This window comes from Psittacula echo (genome assembly GCF_963264785.1).
Source record: "Psittacula echo genome assembly, chromosome: 4".
Lineage (NCBI taxonomy): Eukaryota > Metazoa > Chordata > Aves > Psittaciformes > Psittacidae > Psittacula > Psittacula echo.
In genome coordinates, this window is record NC_137738.1 from 108,576,056 (window position 1) to 108,599,530 (window position 23,475).

At 49.0% G+C, this 23,475-nt stretch overlaps 1 protein-coding gene across 3 annotated transcripts in view; it reads left to right on the plus strand.

Annotated features, from left to right (window-relative positions):
- The window catches only part of OTOF (otoferlin), a gene marked incomplete at both ends in the record, with an annotated part of 98,121 nt that overhangs the window by 20,933 nt on the left and 53,713 nt on the right, over positions 1-23,475 (plus strand). For 2 of the 3 annotated variants that reach the window (XM_080616325.1, XM_080616326.1), the window contains 2 exons: positions 11,113-11,212; positions 16,349-16,560. In XM_080616325.1, coding sequence (XP_080472451.1) covers positions 11,113-11,212; positions 16,349-16,560 — 312 coding nt within the window. Of the gene's footprint in view, positions 1-11,112; positions 11,213-16,348; positions 16,561-19,871; positions 19,959-23,475 lie in introns of all 3 variants that reach the window. The other variant, XM_080616324.1, reaches the window with a different exon arrangement.

The following is a 23,475-nucleotide window of genomic DNA, read 5'->3' on the forward strand; positions in this document are numbered from 1 at the left end:
GATGAGGCTCTGAGCAGCCTGGTCTAATGGCAGGCGTCCCTGCCCATGGCAGGCAGGTTAGACTGCATGATCTTTATGTGGCTTCCAACCCAAACCATTCTGTGATCCTATGATTCCATGATTTTATAATTCTATGACCTGAGAGCAGGCTTCATCTGAAGGGTGGGCTGAAAAGCCTGAAGTTCCCTGAAGCATAAGACAACCAGGAGTCCAAAGGATGCAGTGATAGGAGAGCCTTATTCCAACCCTATAAGCTTCTCACTGGTGGAGGAAGGAATACATTTCAGATGTGAGCATCAGTGGCAGGAAACAACCTGCAGAATAGACCACTCCAAATCATAAATATAAAGGGATTATCCAGGGATTTGTGCTCAGACTCACAGCATTTCCCTGCTGGCTCAGAAATGTCTACACCATGATATTAGTGCCAAGGCACAGCCGATGTACCTGGCCCTCTCTCACTCCCAGGCAGCTGGAGCTGAGCACCTTCCTCAAGGGAACACAGGGAATCTGTGGTGTACAAAAATAACAAAATTAAAGTCCCAGATCACAAGCCAGTGCTACAGCTACAGCCCATCCTTCTTGCACATGAATGAGTTGTAGGAGGAAAGACAGCCATACCTTTGGAGAGGAGGCAGAGGTGTGGGGAGAAGCAGAGCGCTGGTGCTGGGGTTTGGGAAAGTGAGCTGTGTCCTTTGTGAATAATTCACATGCAGCTGATTAGTGCTGTTTATCAAAGGCCCAGATAAAGGCATGACACCTGATGCAGGTCCACCCTGAATAATGGAGTGGGCAGGAGCCCAGACGTGGCTGGTGGCTCATTGAGTTGCTTTTGTTTCCTACCTTAGTGGCCATCAGCGTGCAGCTAATTAGCTGGTAAAATAACCCTATCTTGGCCCTGGCCAGGTGCCTCATCCTCCTTACAGCAGCTGACTGCGTGCTGGCTCCTTGGAGGGGCTGCGGGCTTCCATGGGTTGTGGCTCTGGGACGGTGTCTGAGTGCCCAAAGAAAGGGGCAGATCATGGAAGCTGGGAGCTAATGCATGAGGACAGCTCAAATGGACCAGCCCAGCAGTGCCACCAGCCCAGAAGCCTGTCTCTAGCACCTCAGCAGTTAGGGCATCCCCAGGCTCGAAACTCTCCTCTTCAGCCAAGACCCATCTAAACCACCCCACAGATGCCCTGTCCAAGTGCAGGTGGGTGAAGGACAGTGCCACATCCTGCCCATGGTTAGTTTACTGGTGTAGATGCGGACTGGAAATGCTCCATTCAAATGTAGGACCAAAAGGGTATTAAAATTCATAACATGATCCCACAGTGAAAGGCTTTGGGAGAGGGCACATACAAGCAGGCTAGTGTGAGATGTGAGGTCCCAGAAGTGGATTTTGAGTGTGTCTGAGCAGGAGAAGACACTGTGGGGCAGGTATGAGTGGTGTGGGGTAGAGGATGATATGGACGGGAGAGGGCAGAGATGCAAGAAGCAAGTGGAGGCAGCAGCCAGGGCAGCACGCTGTGCTGGTGAGACATCAGAGAGGATGGCTGTGTGGTCCAGCAGCCCCAGAGCATCATCTCTGAGGCAGGAGGTCTGCTCCTTGCTGCTGCTCCCATTCCTGACCTGCTGGATCACCCTAGACAAGCATTTTCTGGGCCTGCTGCATAAAACAAGGACAATTCCAGTGAGTGACCACATCCCTTAAGGATGAGGAACACTGCCCAAAAACTAAGAGCTTTTGCTTCAGGGTGGTTTGTTTTCCTCTATGTCACTGTTTTCCTTTCTGGGGCAAGCAGCAGTAACTGGATCTGGCCAAAGGGTGAAAGCCACATTACAAACTGGTCACCTTCTGAGGGACAATGTATGGGAGGGGGCACAGATAATATCCCCCTGCAGAAAGCTGATACCCACAGGGAAAAAGCAGGAGCTGGCTCTCCTTACCTGACAGAGAGACAAAGAGACTAATACCAAAGGCTTTTAATACAGCATTGTGCTATCCAGGATAAAAATAGAGCTTTGTTTTGTCCTTTGTACTCCAGCTTCTTCAGCAACTAAGGCCTTTGTGCAATTCAAGTCTTACATGAAAGTGCCTCCAACTTGCAGAAACCCAGGTGCTCACAATTTCACCCTCAGAAAACGATCTTCTGTAGAATCACTGTAGAAAGAGTATCATGGAAAAAGTTATTAACTCCGGTGCAGTAAGGCTCCCCTCTTGTCTGACTGCCCTCCCTGAGCAGGGCAGGGCTTGAAGAGCAAACTCAGGTTGCAAGAGATGCGTTTTGCAAACCAGAAGGTGCCCCCCGTTTTATTGAGACAGTGCTTGGACTTCAGCTGGGCAATCCTTGCTGCTACCCAGCCTGGTTAAACACTGCAGAGGTCTGAGCTGCAGGCTTTGGAGCATCACCAGTGATGCAGGAGGTTCAGCTCTCCCCAGTTGCTTCCCTCTCAATGTGGAAGATCCTAGGGACGCCCGGAGGTCACATCCACTCACCACTGGATGAGTGATGCTACAGATGCACTCATCAAGATGTTATTTTTGTCTGGAGAATTGCTAAAAGGCAGAAATTAAATCTCTTCAAGTGAAACTGAGTGCACTTGTAACCCAGACAGAATGTTCACATAAAATCACACGATGCTGGCCTCATGCTTGGTTTGCTTTTTCTCTATCCAAACCAAGATTTTAGCGTCCCTTTCTAACCTAAGACAAAAATCTTATGGAACAATTTGGGGGCCACCAGGACAATTTAGGGTTTATTTTTGTCATTTTCATATATGATTTGGATCCCCAAACTTTATTACATGAAGTCCAACAGAGCTACTGTAAGATGAAGTTACACCTTAGTAGTTGAGAGCAATGCAGTAACCTTAGTTATCCAAACATCATTAAACCAAGTTTTTTTACTAATCCTTTAGGCAGTGGACACACAGAAAGTTGATCACCAGTGCTGTCCTAGGCTCTCCTGGCAACAAGCTGCTGGTTGTCTGACTCCTTTGGTTTTATATTATTAACTGTGCAGGAGCAAAAAGGATCCAGCAGAACAGGCAAAAGATTTATAATAGGAACTACAAATTAAATCAATCTTCTTCAATTCAAAAAAGGACATAATAAATAGCCATGAGGTTAAACTGGGGAGGAAACAGTTATTCATCATCTATTCCAGTAGAAAAACTTGGAAGACATGAAAATGAAGACAGTAGAAAGTAGGCTTAGAATGAAGTGGGTCTTTAGAAGTCTCATTAAGATTTTCTAGCATCAGCTTCCATGGAAGGTAAAGATAAAAGCACAGGGTGTGCTTGGTTATGACCTGAGAGGACTGATATCCCCAGGGGCAGGTAGCTGGAAAGGCAGAAGTTTCCATATCATGTCAGAGGTGCAAGCTAATCAGAGAGATGTCTACAAAGGTGTCAGCTCAGCTTTTCTGCGAGTAATACCATGTCACACAACTTGTCCAGTTCTGCAGGCAAGGCTGGCATGTGAAAAAGAGCTGGAACACTGAGCCCCAGGGTGGAGGGAAGCTGCAGAGGCAGAGTTGTGCAGAGTCCAGACTTCCCAGAGGGAGCTGCAAGTCATCTTGGCGCACCAAGAACAAGAGTAAATGAGCAGGGGATAAGGCAGCTGGGATGGCTGGCTCACCTCAAGGTAGACATGGCCAGCAAGTGATGATCACAGAATCAGCATAAAATGGTTTGGGTTGGAAGGGCCCTGAAAGCTCATCCAGTTCCAACCCCCTGCCACAGGCAGGGACACCTTCCACTAGACCAGGTTGCTCCAAGACCCCTCCAACCTGGCCTTGAACACTGCCAGGGATGGGGCAGCCACAGCTTCTCTGGGCAACCTGTGCCAGGGCCTCACCACCCTCATAGGAAAGAACTTCTTCTAATATCTCATCTCAATCTCCCCACTATTAGTTTAAAGCCATTCCCCCTTGTCTTGTCCCTGCAGGTCCTTGTCAAAAGCCCCTCTTCAGCTTTCCTATCACCCCCTTTAGGCACTGGGAGCTGCTCTATGTTCACCTTGTAGTCTTCTCCAGGCTGAACAAGCCCAGCTCTCTCAGCCTGTCTCCATAGCAGAGGTGCTTCAGCCTTTGGAGCATCTTCATGGCCTCCTCTGGACTCACTCCAAAATCTCTACATCCACTGTGTTTGTGCAGTACTGATAAATGCACACTGTTACCTCTTGCAGCTCACACAATGATTGCCTCGGAGCTTGGATGAAAATGAAGAGCCTCTTTCACTGTCTGGCCAAATTGCAGCTTCATCAATAATCATTTGACTCTTTAAGTTAAAGCTCCCTAAATCACTTCCCTCCTAATTACCCCCTTTGCACCAAGCCTGTGTGATACACAAGTCAGAGCCTACACTCCCAAGTGTATGCAATTATTACCGGTTTGTTATCATTTGGATAACCCAATGAAATGTAGGACACCGCAGCTGTTCCAGCTCAGCAGCCTCCAGATAGCAAAAGTTGCTTCAGTGAATTAACATTTTTTTTTCATCAAACTCTTGCAAAAATTCTCATTAAATACAAATGCATTTTCTTTTCACCCTGGAAGACAAGTGGAATAGCGCGAGTGCCAGTCAGCCCTGTCAGGTAACTAATTTGGGATAAGATTTCTTGATAAAGAGGCAATTTTGGGATATAGTCAGACTTTTGCACTGTGTTTGACTTGTTGTCACGCAATATTTTGATTAAGAGATGAAAAGTTCAGTGAAAACTTGACACAGCGGTTGCTGGAGGTGTTATGCCTGTGAGCAACGCTTGGGAGTGACTGCAGGCAGGGATCCATCATCCAGAATGCTGGCGGCCAGTGCAGCCCTGCGGGACCAGACCTTGTCATGCATTTCCTCAGTCTGAAAAGAAAATGTGTCTAGTTACAGAGCCCACTGCTTCAGAAAGGAACTGGAAAGGCAGGATTGATTAGAGAGGAACAGCCAGAGTTATAGAATCACAGAATGGTTTGAGTTGGAAAGGACCTTAAGATCATCTAGTCAACTCCCCTTGCCATGGGCAGGGACACCTCACACTAGACCATGTCACCCAAGGCTCTGTCTAACCTGGCCTTGAGCACTGCCCGGGATGGAGCATTTACCACTTCCTTGAGCAACCTGTGCCAGTGCCTCACCACCCTCATAGTAAAGAACTTCTTCCTTTTATCTAACCTGAACTTCCCCTGTTTAAGTTTGAACCCGTTACCCCTTGTCCTGTCACTACAGTCCCTGATGAAGAGTCCCTCCCCAGCATCCTTGTAGGCCCCCTTCAGATACTGGAAGGCTGCTATGAGGTCTCCACGCAGCCTTCTCTTCTCCAGGCTCAACAGCCCCAACTTTCTTAGCCTGTCTTCATATGGGATCTTAGCAGATCTGCCTACCCTGATGTCATCATCATCTCTGTTTGTCTTATTGGTAAGGAAAGGAAGACATGGCCTGATCATGGACCAAGAAGCAGGAATTTTGTGGCCATCACTTTGACAAATCACTGACAAATCCACAGGGTTCACCACCTCAGCAGATTTTAGTTGAGTAGTGCTGAGCCACGTGGTCATCTGAGCCCCCTTGACAACCCAAAAGATTAGCGTCTCCCACAATCCCTTCTTTGGGCAGCCTGGGCATTGGTTGTGTCCCTGTGCTGCCTGTTTTGCATTGCAGAAGCTCACTAATTCAGGGCAGACTGTGCACTGGGTAGGCATTCAGGAGAGCTGCTCTCCCTCCCTGCTGGAGACTGTGACCCCCAGCTGTCCCCATGGACTAAGAGCCCCCAGATCTCCTCTGCCCTCCTTGCAAGTGTCAGGATGGTCAAGGCAGTGCTCAGTGTGTAATCTGGGCTGTAGTCTGGGTGCAGGAGTTCGGAGATGCTGCTGTGGTTTGGGGGGTGTAACCAAACCCTTCAGTGTTTGCTGCTCTTAGTGCCAAGGGGTGGGAAGGTGTCCTGACAAGCGAGTGCATGGAGATGCAGTGGCTACTCCCTGCCTGCCCTACATCCCCCATGGTACTCCTGGTCTTCTCTCAATCACTTTGAATTATGACAAGCATTTTTTTGGGTGTTTGGGTGTTTGGGTGGGGAGCAGGCAAGGCTACAGGGATGGGTTGTATGGTGGCTCAGCATGATAACCTCCCCGCCTCCCCCAGTTGAATATTAGATCACAATCCTAATTTCAATTCCATATCTTTGATTTGGGTCTGACTGATTTTCTCCATCTATCCTAGTACCCAACGCGGACAACACCAGGGTCTTTTCCTGTCCCAAGCACCCAGCTGGGTTGGCAATGGCCACATGGGGAAGCTCTCCTCTCCAAAACTCTTTGGGGCTGCCCAGCTCCTGCCCCTGCATCCCTACAATGGATCAGGGTTGGTGTATTGGCCTGGCCAAGCCTGGCAGGCAGCATCCCAGTGTAGATGAGTGAGGGACAGTGCCAGGCTTAATTCTAAGCTAATTTAGAAGGAGCCAACAACTCCAAGTGGTTCAGGAGCAGGAGACCAGCTCTCCCATAGGTCTTTTAGTGCAGATTGTATCCTTCCTTAGGCAGCTGAGCCTTCATTTCAATCTCCCAGGCTCTTGCAAGCCTGGCAATGGGTTGAAATCAGTGGCACCCCTCTGGTTTCCCCACACTACCTTGCAAGGCATGTCTGGAAGCAGGGACCAAACCAGGACAGAAATGCTGTGATTTCTTTTTCATCACTTCCTAGGATCTGACGATGTATGAATGGATGGATGAGATGCCACTCCCTGCCAGAAGCTCATCTAGGCTGCAGAAGCAGAACTTGCCCAGGGAGCAAAACATCATGCAAGGGCTGAAGTGGCAGGGAAGGGGGACAGGACTTCATGGGCTGGAGAATGCTCTTAGCAAAGCCAGATGCATCCCTCAACCTCAGAGCCCTTGCTCAGACAAAGTGGGACTTTAGTGCTGGCCGTGCCTGGCCAGGTTCACTGTCACCCGCAGCCACATCAGGGGGTATGCAGCAGTCCCAGGCTGTCCTGATCCAAGGCTTTAAGCAAGCTCTGAACACCAAATCAGCCAAGCTGGGCTTGAAACAAGAGAGGTAGCTACAGTCTGATAAAATTACGAGTGACCCAGAAAAACTCCCTCTCTTTCCATCAGCAGAAATGCCAGGGAAGGGAGCAGGGCACTTGATGAATTATGAAACACTTGGAAATGAAAGGCTGTGTAGACAAGTCCTGAATATTTCATTCTCTCCTGCTTGGCTCTTGCCTGCCAGGGGCAGTCCATTGGGGGGGGGTCTGAGGAAGGAGTGTATTACCCCAAGCCTAACACAGATCCATCTTCCTGATAATTTACATACTGGCAGATGAGCTGGCCCAAGGTCTGTGTGCTGAGCTAGGGAGTGCAGAAGCACACAAGTCAGGCTGAAAGGTCTGCAAAGACATGTTAGGAGGATGGTGGAAGGGTCTGCATCTCACCGTCTGCTCAGGAGATGGGAGAATCTGCTCTTTGTCAGGTGTCACCATCCAGATACTGTGGCTGGGAAGACACTGCCGCAGGGCTAGGACTGGCACTGACATACCTGCTTTTACCAGCTCCTGTGACAGCAACAGCCTGCAATTCTGAGCACTCACAGGCAGTGTGCACTTTGGACTGTAGATACCTGGGGAGAACGTTGTGGTGGAGATGGATGTGATGCTGTGCAGCCTCTGGGCTTCTCTTGGGTAAACTTGGCCCAGAGACCCTGCAACACCGCAGCAGGTCACAGAGGTGTCTGTAGAGTCAGTCTGGGGGGTCAGGAGGGACCCCCACCTCCGAGCCCCATCCAACCTGACCTTGAACACTTCCAGGGATGGGGCAGCCACAGCTTCTCTGGGCAACCTGTGCCAGGGCCTCACCACCCTCACAGGGAAGAACTTCTGCCTAAGAGCTCATCTCAATCTCCCCTCTGTCAGGTTAAAGCCATTCCCCCTTGTCCTGTCCCTACAGGCCCTTGTCAAAAGCCCCTCTCCAGATTTCTTGGCAGCCCCTTTAGGCACTGGAAGCTGCTCTAAGGTCTCTGCAGATCCTTCTCTTCTCCAGGCTGAACAAGCCCAGCTCTCTCAGCCTGTCTCCATAGCAGAGGTGCTCCAGCCCTCAGAGCATCTTTGTAGCCTCCTCTGGACATGCTCCAAGTCCTTCTTATATTTGGGCCCCACAGCTGGATGCAGGACTGCAGGGGGGCACTCATGAGAGTGGAGCAGCGGGAGAGAATCCCCTCGCTCAACCTGCTGGTCACGCTGCTGGTGATGCAGCCCAGGACACGGTTGGTTTCTGGGCTCAAGCGCACACTGCTGGGTCATGGTGAGCTTCTCGGCAACTAAAACCCCTAAAAAATAAAAGAAAGCACAGACTTCCCTTAAGGAAGCCTTTGTAAAACAAGAGAGCTTCTGCTTTTGCAAACAGCAAACATCACTAGTTTGCAAACCTGAAATGCAGGGTGTTATGGCAGTTTTTCCCCTAGATAAGCCCATCTAGGTGAATCAGCAGGTCTCCATGAGCAGCAATGATGCATTGTTTATAGTGCATGAAGCAATATAAAGTGCACAAAGTAAAGGTGTTCATGTTCAGTGTCCTTCATAGCATCTTGGAGATGCAGGAGGTCACTGCTGGGAACTACCTGTGCGCAACACATGGGAGCTGAGGAGAGGAGGAAGGGTCCCATCTTGCAGAGCACACTGGGGCAGATCTGCCCTGGCTCTCCCTTGCTCCTGGAGCATCAAGCATCACCAGCAGGATCTGTCAGAGGTCTGCTGGAAAGCAGGACTTCTGTGCTGCAAGCCAGGCAGAGGTAGATAAGCAGATGAGCAAGAGTAAAGTAATTTTTCTGTATTTTTCAGGTACTCTATGAATTTTCTCAGGCAGTTTATTATTATAAATGGGTGGTGTACAGTGGATTAACTGCACAGCACAGTTTGATTTCTTTGGTCAGGGAAATGCCTATGCCAGTACAGTCTGATCCCCAGGCATGCAGGTGTGTGCACAAAGGGGCACAGAGACCTGTGCAAAGAAAGACTGTTTGGGGTGAGGAAATTGAAAACAGAGGACTGGCAGAGACAGGACCCAGCACATCAATCCCCAAAGCCAGTGCAGACCCCAGGACGTTGAGCAAGGCTGGGCAAACCCTACTCTTCCATTTCAGAGGGTTCTTCAAAACCTAAGGGGATGTCTTAAGAGCTGGGAAAAATAAACCCCTTCCTCAGACTGACCTAGGGCACATCTGCTGACCCTGCTTTTACCTTGGGTCTCCAGGCTGTGGCACAGGAACAGCATTGGGTGCTTGGATTACACAGGGGCAGAGGCAGAGGAGCCTCCAATATCCCACCACCCATCACGGGGAGTTCTTGTCTCCCACTCTAAAATCACGTCTTGATAAATCAGCATCTTGGTAAGCGATGCCTTAAGGTTTGCAACGAAGCAGTTTAATCAGCAGCAGCTTTCTCGCTGGCCCCAGTCAGCAGAGCACTGCAGGCGTATTCCTGGTGTGCCATGTAATACCTTCACTGTCATCTGGGATCATGGCACTGGACATGCTTTGCAAGGCAGATGGGGTAAAGCATATTCACCGTTTCAGGGCTTCTTCCACGTCGGGAGTCACTTGTTGCTTTACAGCTGGGTCTTCTCAGGTGATGGTTCGTCTGGTGCCACAGCAGAACACGAAGAACATAAAGCTACAGCTCCTTGACAAGCCATGAGCTGGCAAATAAGTAATGACTGTTATTAGAAGCGCCAGGCCTCTTTGCTCCCTGTGGTGTCTATTTGGACCTGTAATTTAACAAATGTGGCTTCTTTCAGCATGCACAGTGCTGCATACCCTGGCTACAAGAGCAGCAGTAAACCCAAGCAAAAGCCACTAAGAGCAATCAGATGCCTTCATCCTGCTCATCCTGGAGGAGATTACATGGTGATCAGATGCTCAGGGGAGAAATGGCCATGGTGGTTGGAAGGTGTCATACCCTCTCAGCATCCATCTCAGCCCATGGAGGGTATCAGCACACAGTATCACAGTATCACAGTATCACAGTATGTTAGAGATTGGAAGGGACCTCAAAAGATCATCTAGTCCAATCCCCCTGCCAGAGCAGGAACACCTAGATAAGGTTACACAGGAATGTGTCCAGGCGGGTTTTGAATGTCTCCAGAGAAGGAGACTCCACAACCGCCCTGGGCAGCCTGTTCCAGTGTTCCGTCACCCTCACTGAGAAGAAGTTTCTTCTCAAGTTTAAGTGGAACCTCTTGTGTTCCAGTTTGTACCCATTACCCCTTGTCCTATCATTGTTTGCCACTGAGAAGAGCCTGACTCCATCCTCGTGACACTCCCCCTTTGTATATTTATATACGCTAATGAGGTCACCAAAAACCAGACCAGCTGGTCTGGTTGGGACAAATGTGAGCCTTCCTCACCTGTTCCTCTGTAGGTCAGGCAGGCTGCTCAGTGCAGCCGTGGGGTTGGAGAAACCAGCCCCTTTTCCACTGGAGAGAAGATGTGAATGCCCTGCTGTCAGAGCAGTAGCATCCAGCACAAGTGTGGGAGCAGCCTGGGAAGGAGCAAATAATGTGTTAAACCATCACTCAACGCATTCTGTACATAACCAGGCACATCCATTGTGCTCCAGGGATGTCCTGTCCCAGCACAACTCCTCCTTGGGGGGTGTGATTTGGGGCCAGGCGTGTTCTCCTGGGATCTTCCCATGTCGTGTCCTGTGCGGACAATGTCCTGGTGCAGACGGGTGGGGAACAGTGCCCTGGTTCTTGCCATGTTCAATTCATGATTGCAGACATAGCTGCAGATACTCAGGATGGAAAAGGCCAGTTTGGGTTCCCTTGGTTGAATCTCAGTAATACAAGACTGATGGTTCCCAAAGACTCCTCTTCTTATACCAACAGTGTTCCGTTGAAATGGTTTCCTTCCTTGCTTCTCCTTTGCTCACCGTCTCCACAGAGCTGGGGTCACTGGCTCAGCTGCCAGAGTCTTTGCCATCCTCTGATCTTCCATGTCACTTCTACCTCCTCTTAAGGCAAACGGGAAGCAAAACCATCCTCATATGCTTGGGCAACTTGGCCATCAAAGCCCTTTCCCATTAAAAACAGAACCTGGGTGCTCAGCACAGCTTGCCTGACTTTTCTCTTCTTTGCTCCATAGGCTCATTGGCACTTTCCAGATGGTTCTGCAGAAGGTGGTGGAGGAAGGGCAGGTAGAGGTGACGGACACGCTCATAGATGACAATAATTCAGCCATTCAGGTAGGTCAAGAGGAATAAGCAGCTGGTGCTGCCACTCAGACTTGGTCCCTGTGTCCATATTTTTGCCGACTGTGAGAAGAGGGAAGTCTGTGTTATGCTCCTGAATTCCCAAACCCTCAAGCTGTCCTTCATCCCATTACTTTTGGTCTGGAGGAATAAAGCAGCCGGGACTGTCCTGAGGGTGCACAGTGAAAGCTCAATTTGTCTCTGACCTCAACACTGCTTCTTTTGTGCCCCTTGCAGCCCATGAGACATACCTCTTGCAGCAGCTCACCTGAAGTCCCATTCTTTATAGCCCCCTGGGGAAAATCAGGATAAGACATACAAGCTGGTGTGCATCTGCACCCCTTATCCTGAGCCCCTGATGGCCAGGTAAAGGCAAAGCAGCTGCTGTGTAACTCTGTGCATTCCCATCTGCATTCCCGTAACACATCTCATGGGAGCTGCTTCCCATGGAGTTTTACAACACACTTGGAAATACAGCTACTTATGATCTTCTTAAGTATCAAAACCCTGGTGTTTTAATTAAGAAATAAAGCCTCAACCTCCCCCCTTTTCCTCTATAAGCTGCTTCCTACACTCAGCATAAAGGAAAAGTGCAATTGCTTGTGACCCTCTGTGCTAACAACAGGCAATTAGCAATGAAAAGATGAGTGGTTTCATTAGAAGCCGACAGGAGGTGACTTCTCCTGTGGGATTAGAGGGAATGAAACCAATGAAAGTACAAGAAACTGTTCTGAGGAGGAAGAAGAAATGAAGGGGGTGCAGACCTGGGATGCAGCAATGATGCCAGCAAAAATAGCTCCTGCTGTTCTCTTGGTTTATCAGATGGAGAACTTACCTGATTAAAGTCCATGGGATCCTCCAAAGGAAGAAAGTCCCATATTTTTGAGACCCTTCAGTGTTACAAGGGGGAGAGATGAAAATCAATGCAAAAAAAATTAAATTAAGAATTAAATACATGCAACTTCTTGATGTGAAAAATGTTGTATCTTTTTAGATTGAACTAACCTAAGACTGAGGAGGTACCTGCATTGCCTGGTGCCTTGCTGTTTGGCTGTGCTATAGCCACATAGCAGGTCAAAGCAAATGGTCTGCTACCCTTCACCTCTACATAAGCCATGTGCTTCTAACTTGGAAGAACCTGAAGGAGAAATGACCTTCCCAGGCCATGCCTTGTGTGCTGGATAATCTGTGCTCATCACCTCTCCTTTGAGGACCTCATGTCTATATCTCCTCTGTGTCACAGCAGCTTTGCTGGAGTTGTTTTAGTTGGCATCTACAGAGTGCTCTGGAAAACATAAATACTGGCTATTGCCTATTGCTACAAAATCAGCGCAGCCTGGGCAAGGCAGATTTTACAGGACCACAGATCTCCTTTGGACAAGACAAAAAATCCCCCTATGTCCTTCACAGCACAAGCCACATGGATGCTCATGCACAAATCCTGCATTTCCAGAGCTAGCTGTGAGCAGAAATGCCTCATCCGTCTATTTCCCCTGCATTTCTGGGACATTGTCTTAGCCTCAGGCCACGCTTGTTCAAACTGGAGCTAGGACATGAGGGTGTAAACTTGCGTTTTGGCCTTCCAGCAGGATTCCAGATCTCTTCTCCCATGTAGTAACCGTTGTAACAACAGAGGCACAGAGATAACTGAACTTCCTGCTGCCAGCCTTTGCTCCAGCAAGATAATCAATTTGCACTGAGGGAGCCTGAAGAAGAGCTAATCCAGAGGGCAACACCTGGGACATTTTGCATGGAGAAATATTAGTGGAAACCTAAACCGGAATAGCTCCTGATGTGCAGCAGAGACGGCCCTTGTGAAGAGGCAACCCAATTTCTCCCAGCCTCGAAAGATTTTATTAGTAGGCCTAGGAGTGGAGCACAGCCAGTGAGGGCTGCTGCAGGAGCAGAGAGGGAGTGAAAAATAATCAAACATATGGAGGAGGCAGAGGTACAGAAAGCCACTGCCCATCCTCTGAGATGAGATAACTGAATGTCAGCACTCCTCCTCCTTTGAGACACAAAGAAAAAGGTTTTGCTTGGAAGAACATGTTACTTGCATTGAGCAAGCTCAAAGAAAAATAATGTGAAAGGGTTGCCTGCAGAAGTAGGAAAATTGTACAATCACAGAATGGTTTGAGCTGGAAGGGACCTTACGATCATCCATTTCCACCCCCTGCCATGGGCAGGGACACCTTCCACTAGACCAAGTTGTTCCAAGCCCTGTCCAACCTGGCCTTGAACACTGCCAGGGATGGGGCAGCCACAGCTTCTCTGGGCACCCTGTGCCAGGGCCTCAGCACCCTCACAGGGAAGAACTTCTGCCTCAGATCTCATCTCAATCTCCCCTCTGTCAGGTTAAAGCCGTTCCCCCTTGTCCCGTCCCTACAGACCCTTCTCAAAAGCCCTTCTCCAGCTTTCTTGTTGGCCCCTTTAGGTACTGGAAGGCTGAAAGTAAGCAATCTCAATATGTCCCCTCTTGGCAATCCCATCTTTCCTCTCTCTCCTCCGTAAAACCTCTGATGCGCTCTGGGTGTAGGCAGAGATGCATCTTCACTGCCACAGCTTCATGGAAAGCAGTTTCCTGGCATAACTCCATCTTCCTGTAATCAAATGCAAAGGATAGGAAGGTGTCTCTGCCTGCGGCAGGGTGGCTGGAACCAAATGAAATTTAAGGGCCCTTCCAATCCAAACCATTCAGTGATTCGATGATTCTATGGAAGGAAGGGTTGAAAACTGTTTTTGGCTTTTCTGGGCTGACTGCAAAACCTCACTGGCAGCTCCCAGCCATCCCTAGTAACATCATTGACTTGCCTTAGCAAAGAGATTGTAACAGCCAGGAATTGTAAAGCCAGAAGGGATATTAAGATCGTGGCCTCCTCCAAGAGAGGCTCTGGGATGTCTCAGAATTCATTATTGTTATCTCAAGTAGTGAACAAAAAAAAACCCCAGACAAATAAAAATGATTTTTAGATGCCGGTGGCAGAGCAATCCAGCAGCCTTTCATTGCAGCATTCTGCTTGTTAGTTTTCTTTACTATTAAATTTGTACTTTCATTTCCAGCGTGAATTTCTCTTTGTTTCAGCTTAAACCTATGAATTTCCCTTCAAACCAGTTATGATTTTATTCAGGCCAAACCAGAACCTTTCAGTTTATTACCTACAATTTTTCATTTCTTTTAAAGGGCTTTTAAACTTTTAAAGGTTGGACCAGATGATCTTTGAAGTTCCCTTCCAACCTGGTATTCTATAAAATATAGTTTAAAAATGAGATAAATGACATAAATTAAGATAAATGAGATTAAAATATAGTTCAAAAATGAGATTTCAAGAGCATCTGTTTCACAACAGCATTGAGGGGATTTGAAAATGTGAGAAATTAATATTTTGACATGGATCTTTGTCTCTCCTTTGCATTTGCTTTTATAAACAACCTGAAACACGTTGGTGACGTCAACACGGGTGGCAAATCACTTTGGTTGACTCAAAATCATATTTTGCCATGGAAAGACCAAAATCAGTCAAAACCTTCCACAAAGCTGTTTCCAGCTGGGTTGGAGTCACCCTTTAGCTGTCATTTGCTAAACACACAGAATCGTTCCAGGCCATATCTCATATTTTCTAGCCTTTCACCATCTCTTTGACCAGCTGCAGTTGGAGCAAGTCAGGATGCTGAACCTCCTCTTAAGCATAAAGATGAAAAAAGGGAGATTTTGCAATAAACTTTCCTGCTCCCAGTTTGTTAGCATTTTGGTTTTGTCCTTCTGTCTAAAATCAATTGCCTCTGCATCAAATATAAATTATAATTTCTCCATAGAAGCTGGAGGTGGAGAACGGGTTTTGCTTTTGCTTTGATCTTTATAGCAGCTGTTTGCATTTCAAAATAGATATGTTTTTAAGGAAGAGATTTTTTGGGCTGGTTTGACCAAAGCTGTGGGTTTAGAATTACACTGGACATCAGGGCAAAGGTAGTGCCAACAGCCTTTTGCATCAAGATGAACTCTCACATATTTGATGGCATTTTAAAACCAGAGAAAGATTTTACATAAAAGCAGTTTCCAGACATAACTTCATCTTCCTGTAATCAAATGCAAAGGATAGGACAAGGAAGAATGGCTCTAAATTGCCAGAGGGGAGATTGAGATGAGATCTTAGGCACAACTTCCCTGTGAGGATGGTGAAGCCCTGGCACAGGTTGCCCAGAGAAGCTGTGTCTGCCCCATCCCTGGCAGTGTTCAAGGCCAGGTTGGACAGGGCTTAAGAGCAACCTGGTCTAGTGGAAGGTGCTCCTGCCCATGGCAGGAGGTTGGAACTGGATGAGCTTTAAGGTCCCTTCCAATCCAAACCATTCTATGGTTCTATGATTCTATGATTAGGGGAGGGACAGATATTCAAGAGCTCCAGCCTGAATTTGCTGCAGCAGCTTGATGCTGCCTTCGGTGTGTAAGTGGAGAATGACCACATAGAAGAGGGAGAGGACCTTACTCTTACTTGGTGCACACAGAAGAGGCTTGAGATAAAGCTTGGACAGACCCAGTGCCAGATCCTTTTCCATCCTTCTCCCAACTGGTCTGCTCATGGCCAGGCTGGGAGACTCCCTCCCCAAACCAGGACTGATCTAAGCCTGCCCAAGAATGCCTGGGGACAGGGTCAGGTAGGAGCAAGGCATCATGCATCTGTGGGGTTTGGCAGTCAAGCACTTAACAGCAAGGCACAAATTCTTACAAGGTGATGCACCACAGGGGAAATACACCAGCACAGGATGGCTTCATCTGCTCATGGTGCTTTCAGATACTTGAGTGTTTTGTCTGCTGTTCGAGGCTTTTTATGTCTCTTATATCTGATGAACCAGCACCCAGGTCTGACATGCACCGGCAGCTCCAAATTGATCAGGTGTCTGAGCAGGATGCAGGCTGCAGCACCATGCCTGAGGTGGGTCAGACCACCTTCTGAAGCCAAAGACCTGCCTTCCAACTGTTTCATGTCCTAGGAAAGACTACTCTTTGGGGTCAATAAGGCTCAGATATGAAGCCAGCTGATGCAACAGTTCTTCCTGCCTTTCTGATTTTGCAGGGCCTTCCATCCTCCTTGTGTTGCCTACGAGGGCTGATTGTGTCTTCCCTGTGTGTTGCAGACCAGCATCTCCATAGAGATCAGGTACCAGGCTCTGGACGGAACAGTGGGTGCATGGAACGACAAGGAGTTCCTGGAGACCCCCAGTGTCCACTCAGAGGGGGATGGCAGGTACCCCTTAGAGACAGACAGCCTCCTCTCCAGCCACCGGCAGGGCTTGGACATCTCTCCAGGAAAATCCAACCAGCAATCTGCAGAGAGGAGCTTCAGGAGGTAAAGTGATGCTCAGCACTTGGAGATGTGTGATGGCAGTGGGGCTGGGGAGGGCTCGGCTTGTCATGAAGGGGCAGCATTGCCCAAGTGCTCCTCTGAGATGCATCACATCTCCTGGACATCAGAAGACCCAATATCAGCTCAAGATGAGGATGGGCTCCAAGTGTCCACCCTCCAGTGCCTGCAGTCCTTGATGCTCCACCACGCCTGCCTAGCACAGAGCTGAGTCTTTCAGCAAGCACTGAGGTTTGGAGCACATGGCAGATGCTGGAGAGCAAATGTAATTAAGTACAGCTTCGGAGAGGATTAAGGGTCTGGTTGTTGGTCACACCTCATATTGGGTGGGATTAGAGCCATGCGTGCAGTGTAGACCCACATGTGCAGATGTGTGAGGTCTTGCATCTTGATGGAGCTCATGGTGCCCTCAGGACTGAGTTCCCTTCAGGGCAGGAGATGGAGGTGGAGGTGAAGCTGCAGCCAGGGGCAAGAGGAGGACAGCATGTTGGTCACAAAACAGCACCAGTGCTTCTGGGGTGGAAGGTGACAGTGACAACGCCTGTGCATAACCCATGGCAAGGCAGGTGACACAGCAGAGGCTGGAGGAGAAAGCAAGGATGCTGTGGCATGGGATGAGCCTCCCTTGCAGCATTAATCCTTCAACAGGCAAGCACTTAGCTTCTCAAAGACATTGTCAAAGCTCTCTCCATGGCAATCTGTTAGGATCTCAGTACCTCACTAGGCTTAAATGAAATCACATACCGAAGGCAGTGCCTGCTTAGGTTATCTGAGGGACCCTTCACTCTGCAATGGCAGGTGGGGGCACCTCCAGTTCTTCTAAAGGATGCTGTTGCCAGCTTTCCATTTATTTAAGGGTCTTTAACATCGTCCTCGTGTATTTCTAAGCTCATGGGACCTGTCACTGGACAAAAAAAAGGCCCAGGGGCTGTATCCTTCCATTTCTTTACACAAAGCTGCTGTAATCAGTTGCAAACCCAGCCTGGTGATTGGGATGGGTGGAGAGGGCTCAGGGCCGGTGATGCTGCAGCTGGCTGTCCATTGGGATGAAGTGCAAGCTGGGACCAGTTCTGCCATGAGTTGTGGCTTACAGATGCTCAGGGCTCAGTACTTGCTGGGAGGAACAGCCCCTTTACTGCCTTACATGCAGCTGTGAGGCCAAGGCATGGATAGGCACTGAGGCCCCAGTGATGCTGGGCCAAATTCAGCCCAACACATCACTGGCACTTTGAACCCTGTGCTCAAATACTCATCCTGCATGTCAGGCAACAGGGGAGTTTTGCAAGCTTGAAACCATTTGTGTCTAAATATATGGGGTTCATGGGCTGCTAAGGCAGATTTTTAGGCAGCTTTACACAGTTTATGTAGTTGTGTTGCCCATGGTAGCGACTTTGTCAGTCTCAGTTCCAGGAGCTCTTGAACCCATTGGCCTCTTTCAGCTGGAAGAGTGGAGACATCAAAGTTCTGAACTTGCTAAAGTTTTGTGGAAAGAGAAAAACTGGTAGATGTAGTGGGACAGGTAGGGAGCACAAGCAGCCCAGGCAGAGGTGGGGTCTCAGGTCACCCACCCCTCTCCTGGGACCAGCATAATCCTTGTATGATGGCTGCGACACATGTCTGAGGGCTACAGCTCAACTGCTTGCATGGTGCTGGGGGGTCAAAGGTGGACAGCCCTTGTGCTTCCAAATGCACACAGGAGCCCAGCCTGGAGGTATGAATCCAAACATACAGTCGGGAATTGGCTGTGTTTTAATAGCATTTACATCCCAGTTGCTGCTGCAGCAGTACGACACTCCCACTCAGGGTTTCTGCAATAGTGTTCTTCGCTAGGGCTTGCTTTTTGCCTGGATTTAGCACTTCATTGGCCATATAAGAGCAAACTTTAGTTTTCTCCATGGTGCGAGATTGAGGGGAGCTATCTCCAGTCGCTCGCATCACTCCTGGGCAGCCAATTAACTGTGTGAATTGGGCTGAAACCTGTGCATTTTCAAGCAAATTGAAAGCGCGGCTTCGTTTCCCAGCTCAGTGAACCGTGATGCTGCTGAACAGGGAAGATGCTGAAGGATTTTAAAAGGCTGGTGGCAGGGCTGCGTAGTGCTGATGGGGTGGGTTCCAGTCTGTCCGTCAGCCCTGTGTGTTGGGAGATCAGCATCCTGCCTGTGCCACAAGATGCAGTAATGCTGTGTGGCTGATGCATTGCCTGCAGCAGATATCTGCAGGCGGTTGGATGGATTGAGGCTCTGTACTGGGTCCCCAGGGACCGTACAGTAAGTCTATGATGACCAGCTCAGCTGGAGGTTGAGCACAGCCACATTTCACCTGACAGAGCAGTTTTTAGGAGGAGATGTGTGGTTTGCTGAGCATCACTGCCCAGGTTTGCAGAGACGCATCATGGCTGAAGGCTGCTGAGCTGTGCTGGTGGCATGCAGACAGTGCTGAGCAGAAGGGCTTCTAGAGTTTGGTTTGTACATGGCTGGTGAAGAATCCTTCCTGTTGGAGAGATGAAGTAAATGTAGTAGTTTATAAACAGGCAGCAGGGACAAGTAGGGATGAAAATATCCTAGCTGTGGCTTCTGCTCAGACCTACTGTGGCAATGATCCTTGCACTGCATTTCCCCCTATCAAGGCCAGTGCATCTTAGCAGATGGGAGAGTAGTACTTGGTGTTCACAGTTCAGTGAAAGTCACAGAATCCTAGAATCACAGAATGTTTGGGGTTGGAAAGGATCCAAAAGCTCACCCAGTTCCAACTCCCTGCCATGGGCAGAGACACCTTCCACTAGACCACGTTGCTCCAAGCCCCGTTCAACCTGGCCTTGAACACTGCCAGGGATGGGGCAGCCACAGCTTCTCTGGGCAACCTGTGCCAGGGCCTCACCACCCTCACAGGGAAGAACTTCCTAAGATCTCACCTAAACCTTCCCTTTGTCAGCTGGAGCAACCTGGTCTAGTGGAAAGTGTCCCTGCCCCCAGCAGGGGCTTAAATCTAGGTGGTTTCTTCCAACCCAAACCATTTTGTGATTCGATGTTTCTATGAAGTTTGCATGTGGGCAATTGCACTATAACTGGTTTCAGCTGCTGCTTTTGTACCAAGGAGCTTCCTCATCTCCTCTGGACTGGGGTCTTGTCCCACAGCAGGTCATTTTGAGCACAAGCAGATCTCAGCCTTGGCTGTGTTGCTGCCCTTCACTGACCTCTGCCAACCCCAAGGACCATGGTCATTGATGTCACCACCACAACTGTTAGGAACAGTAAGGAGGGAAAAGTCTGATGTTTCCTGTGTCACCACCCTCACAGGATGGAAGAGGATGAGATGTATTATCACAGTGAAGATGAACTTCTGGGAGAGGGGGACACCCTTAGCCAGGGATCCCTCAACACAAGGTAGGGAGCCAGTCAGCACCCACTCGTGCTGGTGGCAGTGAGGTTTGCAGTGCTGTGTTGCTCCTGACTTGTCCTATGGATGTTCCACAAGCATTGCCTCTGGATTCCCATTTCTTGGCTGGAGCAGTGATTTCTGGAGCATTTCTGGTGGGCAGCAGTGATGCAGAAGGTGGAAATGCATCCTCAGAAAGGATGCTCCAGAGGAGTGCTGGGATCCAGGACGGAGAAAAGGCCTTGGGGTGAGGCTGCATCTGGGGTACTGCCTCCCTGTTGGGGCCCTCTTCCTTCTCCAGGTCCCACCACACGTCAGGCACAGCTGTCCTCAAAACCAGAGATCAGCCATGTCCAGTGCATGGGGAAGAGCTCCTTGTGATGTGCATGACAATCTGATTTCTGTTTGCAGTGGCTTTTCTTGCAGTGTGGTGCTGTGAGTTGTTCCCCACCGTGTGCCAGAAAGAGTTTGGGGAGGAGCTGCAAAGAAGAGAAGTTCAAGTAAAACCCAGGGACCAACCCAATGCCTCTGGGAGAGGCTCAGCCGAAGGAATGAGCATTTTGGCGGTCACTTCTCAACTCATGTGGCTCCAGTGATGGCAGAAAGTACATGAGGGTGGTTCTTCCTACACATGACTCTTCTGGGGAGCTCATTTCTTGTAGCGGCTCCCCATGCAGCTTTTCACCAAGTCCCTCAAGCTTCAGTAGCATGAAAATATTGACTCTCTGTCATGGGAACTTATGGCCATATCAGTGTTAGTAAACACCTTTGTCAAGTCTCATTTTGGACAGGCCAAACACCTAAATGGCCATAACCTTAGTAAATTATTAGGACAGTCTCAGAGAAAGTTTTGGTTACCTAGCACTGACTCAGGCATTACCCAGGCAGAGTCAGGAGGTACCATAGCCCTGGGACAGTCCCAAAGGGCAGATTAGGGATTGCCCATCCAAACCCTTGTATTTGGTTGGGAAGCATTAGCATGGGTGTGAGGCTGACAGGCAGTTTGGCTTCAAAGACAGGTAGCATGCCCTGGAACTTTTGATGTTGTAGCATAGAGGTGAGTGGCTGTAGCACATGGCCAGAGAGCAGGGTACTCCAGAAGACATCTGTTCCTGCACAGGCCCCAGGCTATAGATGCATCTGGGATGTTTAGGTGCCTGGAGATGATGAGAAAGTGCTCTCACAAGGATGTTGGATTACTGGGTGTCCCCCAAAATCTCAAATGCCACTCAGGCCAAGCCCAGATGTGGGAGCTGTCACTCCATGCATTGGATGAGGCATGGCTGTGCAATGCCTTCAGCTTTCCATAGGTACCACTTCTCAGTGTGGGGACTGAGATGGGCCATGATGCTGTGCCACGTATTCATTTGGACCTGGCCAAACTGAGGAAGCCAAGTTCAAAGCCAAGTCTAGCTCCTGCCTTGCCTTTGAGGGTTGGGTTGGATTCTGAATGAATTGCTCTTAACTTTGGAACAGGACAGCCAAAACTGTGTCCAGCTCTGGGGCCCTCAACATAAGAAGGACATGTACCTGTAGTGGAGCGAGGTATCCACAGCAAGGGGTTGGAACCAGATGAGCTTTAAGGTCCCTTCCAACCCAAACCATTCTGTGATTCGATGATTCTATGAAAACAAGTTTCTGCAAGGCAGCAATGAGATGTGTTGTAGGAGTAAGGGAGAGAAACTCCAGGTCAGACTGGGAGGGAAGTCAGCTCCCTGCCTGGAGATGCTTAAGTACAAGCTGGATGCACGTGCAAGGAACAGCTTGGGGCAAGCTCTTCCCCTTGGGGAAAAAGTTGGACTTGCAATCTTCTTGACAGCCCCTTTGCCTGTAGCTCTGTGTGTCTTCACAGTCTGTTTCCATCCCCTGTGTCCCCCTGGGCGGGGGTTGAATTCAAATGAAGGCAGTGGGAAGATCTCCCTGGATTCCCAGAGGCCTTCTGTCAGTGTCATCTCCATCACAAAGCTGTTTACCTCCTCCCTTGGTTCATTAGGGACACTGTTTTGTTATTCAGCTGATTCCCTTTCCTGAAGGGATGCAGAAGGGAAGAAACAAATGGACCTTGAAATGGGAAAAGCAACAGCAACAACAAGGAATATATAAATAGCACTGGGCTTGCCAAGCACTTCTCAGACATTTCCCTGCAGCTTAATAGAGGTGCCAGCCATGCTGGCAAGACAAGTATTGGAAACCTGTGCCATCAGTGGGGATTATATCAGAGTTATTTGAAGCCAGGCTCAGCCCCTGTTCTCTCGGGAGAAGAAATACACCTTGGAGAGAAATACCATATTTGCTCTCGTAACTCCTCTGTGCCCAGAGGAACTACTTTGGTTCATAGAATACATTTGCACAAGGTGAATTCTCCTGTTTTCTGGACAAAATACTGAGTGAGGGAATGAGACAGTTTTGTTTGCCAGTGTGTGCTTTACCTGAAAACATAAAGACCTGAGAGCTCTGTGTTAATGTGTGCTGTGCAGGGGCCAGCCTGCCCTCAAAGTAGGAACAGATCATTAAGGGATGGACATTTGCTCCCCATAAAGTCCCAGCAGGATTCCTGGCAAGGAAGCACAGATGCAAAGGTCTTTTTTGCTATTTTCCCACCATGATGAGGAAAAGTACCCAAAGGGCCCCAGCTCCCTGCTGATGATTCAAGCAGAGACAAGTAGCACACTGAGAAATAAGGCTTCAGTCAATAGACCTGCAGGAAGCAGTCTGTGGGAGGCTTACTAGAAATACTCTTCTTAAAACACCCCTGCGCTTCAGGCTGGGAGAGCTGGGCTTGTTCAGCCTGGAGAAGGCATTTAGTTTTTGCTGCCCAAATGAAAAATCATAGAATCACAGAATCCCAGGTGGGAAGGGACATCAAAGATCATCTGCTCCAACTTTTCTTGGCAAAGCATGACCTAGACCTAATGGACCAGCAGCCTGTCCAGACAGATCTGAACTCCGAAGCAGGCAAAGGAGCAGGTGGGGAAAGAACAAGAGAAGTGGCCCTTTCTGTCCCCCTGAATATCACATGAAGTTCATGGGCCAAGTCAGTCTGCAGCTATAGAATCACAGACTGATTTGTGTTGTAAGCAATCTTAAAGCTCATCTAGTTCCAATCCCCTGCCAGGGACGGGGCAGCCACAGCTTCTCTGGGCAACCTGTGCCAGGGCCTCACTGCCCCCAGTGTAAAACATTTCTTCCTTATATCTAGTCTGAATGCCCCCTCTTTTAAAGACCATCAACCCTTGTCCTGTCACTACAGGCCCTGCTAAAAAGTCTGTCCCCACACATGGGGACCTGGTTTAACTCCCATCTTTGCAAATGACTTTTTCTGAGGAGTCTTCCTTCCTTGCTCTGCCTTTCTTTCACCCCACTCCCAGCTTCAGGACCCAGCATCCTCCTTTTCCTCCTGGTCAGTCTGCTGGGAGTCAAATATAAATGTCCTCAGTATAGGTCAGCCCAGAGATCACACAGCTTTGGCAGGTCTCCTAGCAGAGGTAAAGCCCTCTCTAGCCCCAGCAGAACCAGCACGATCTG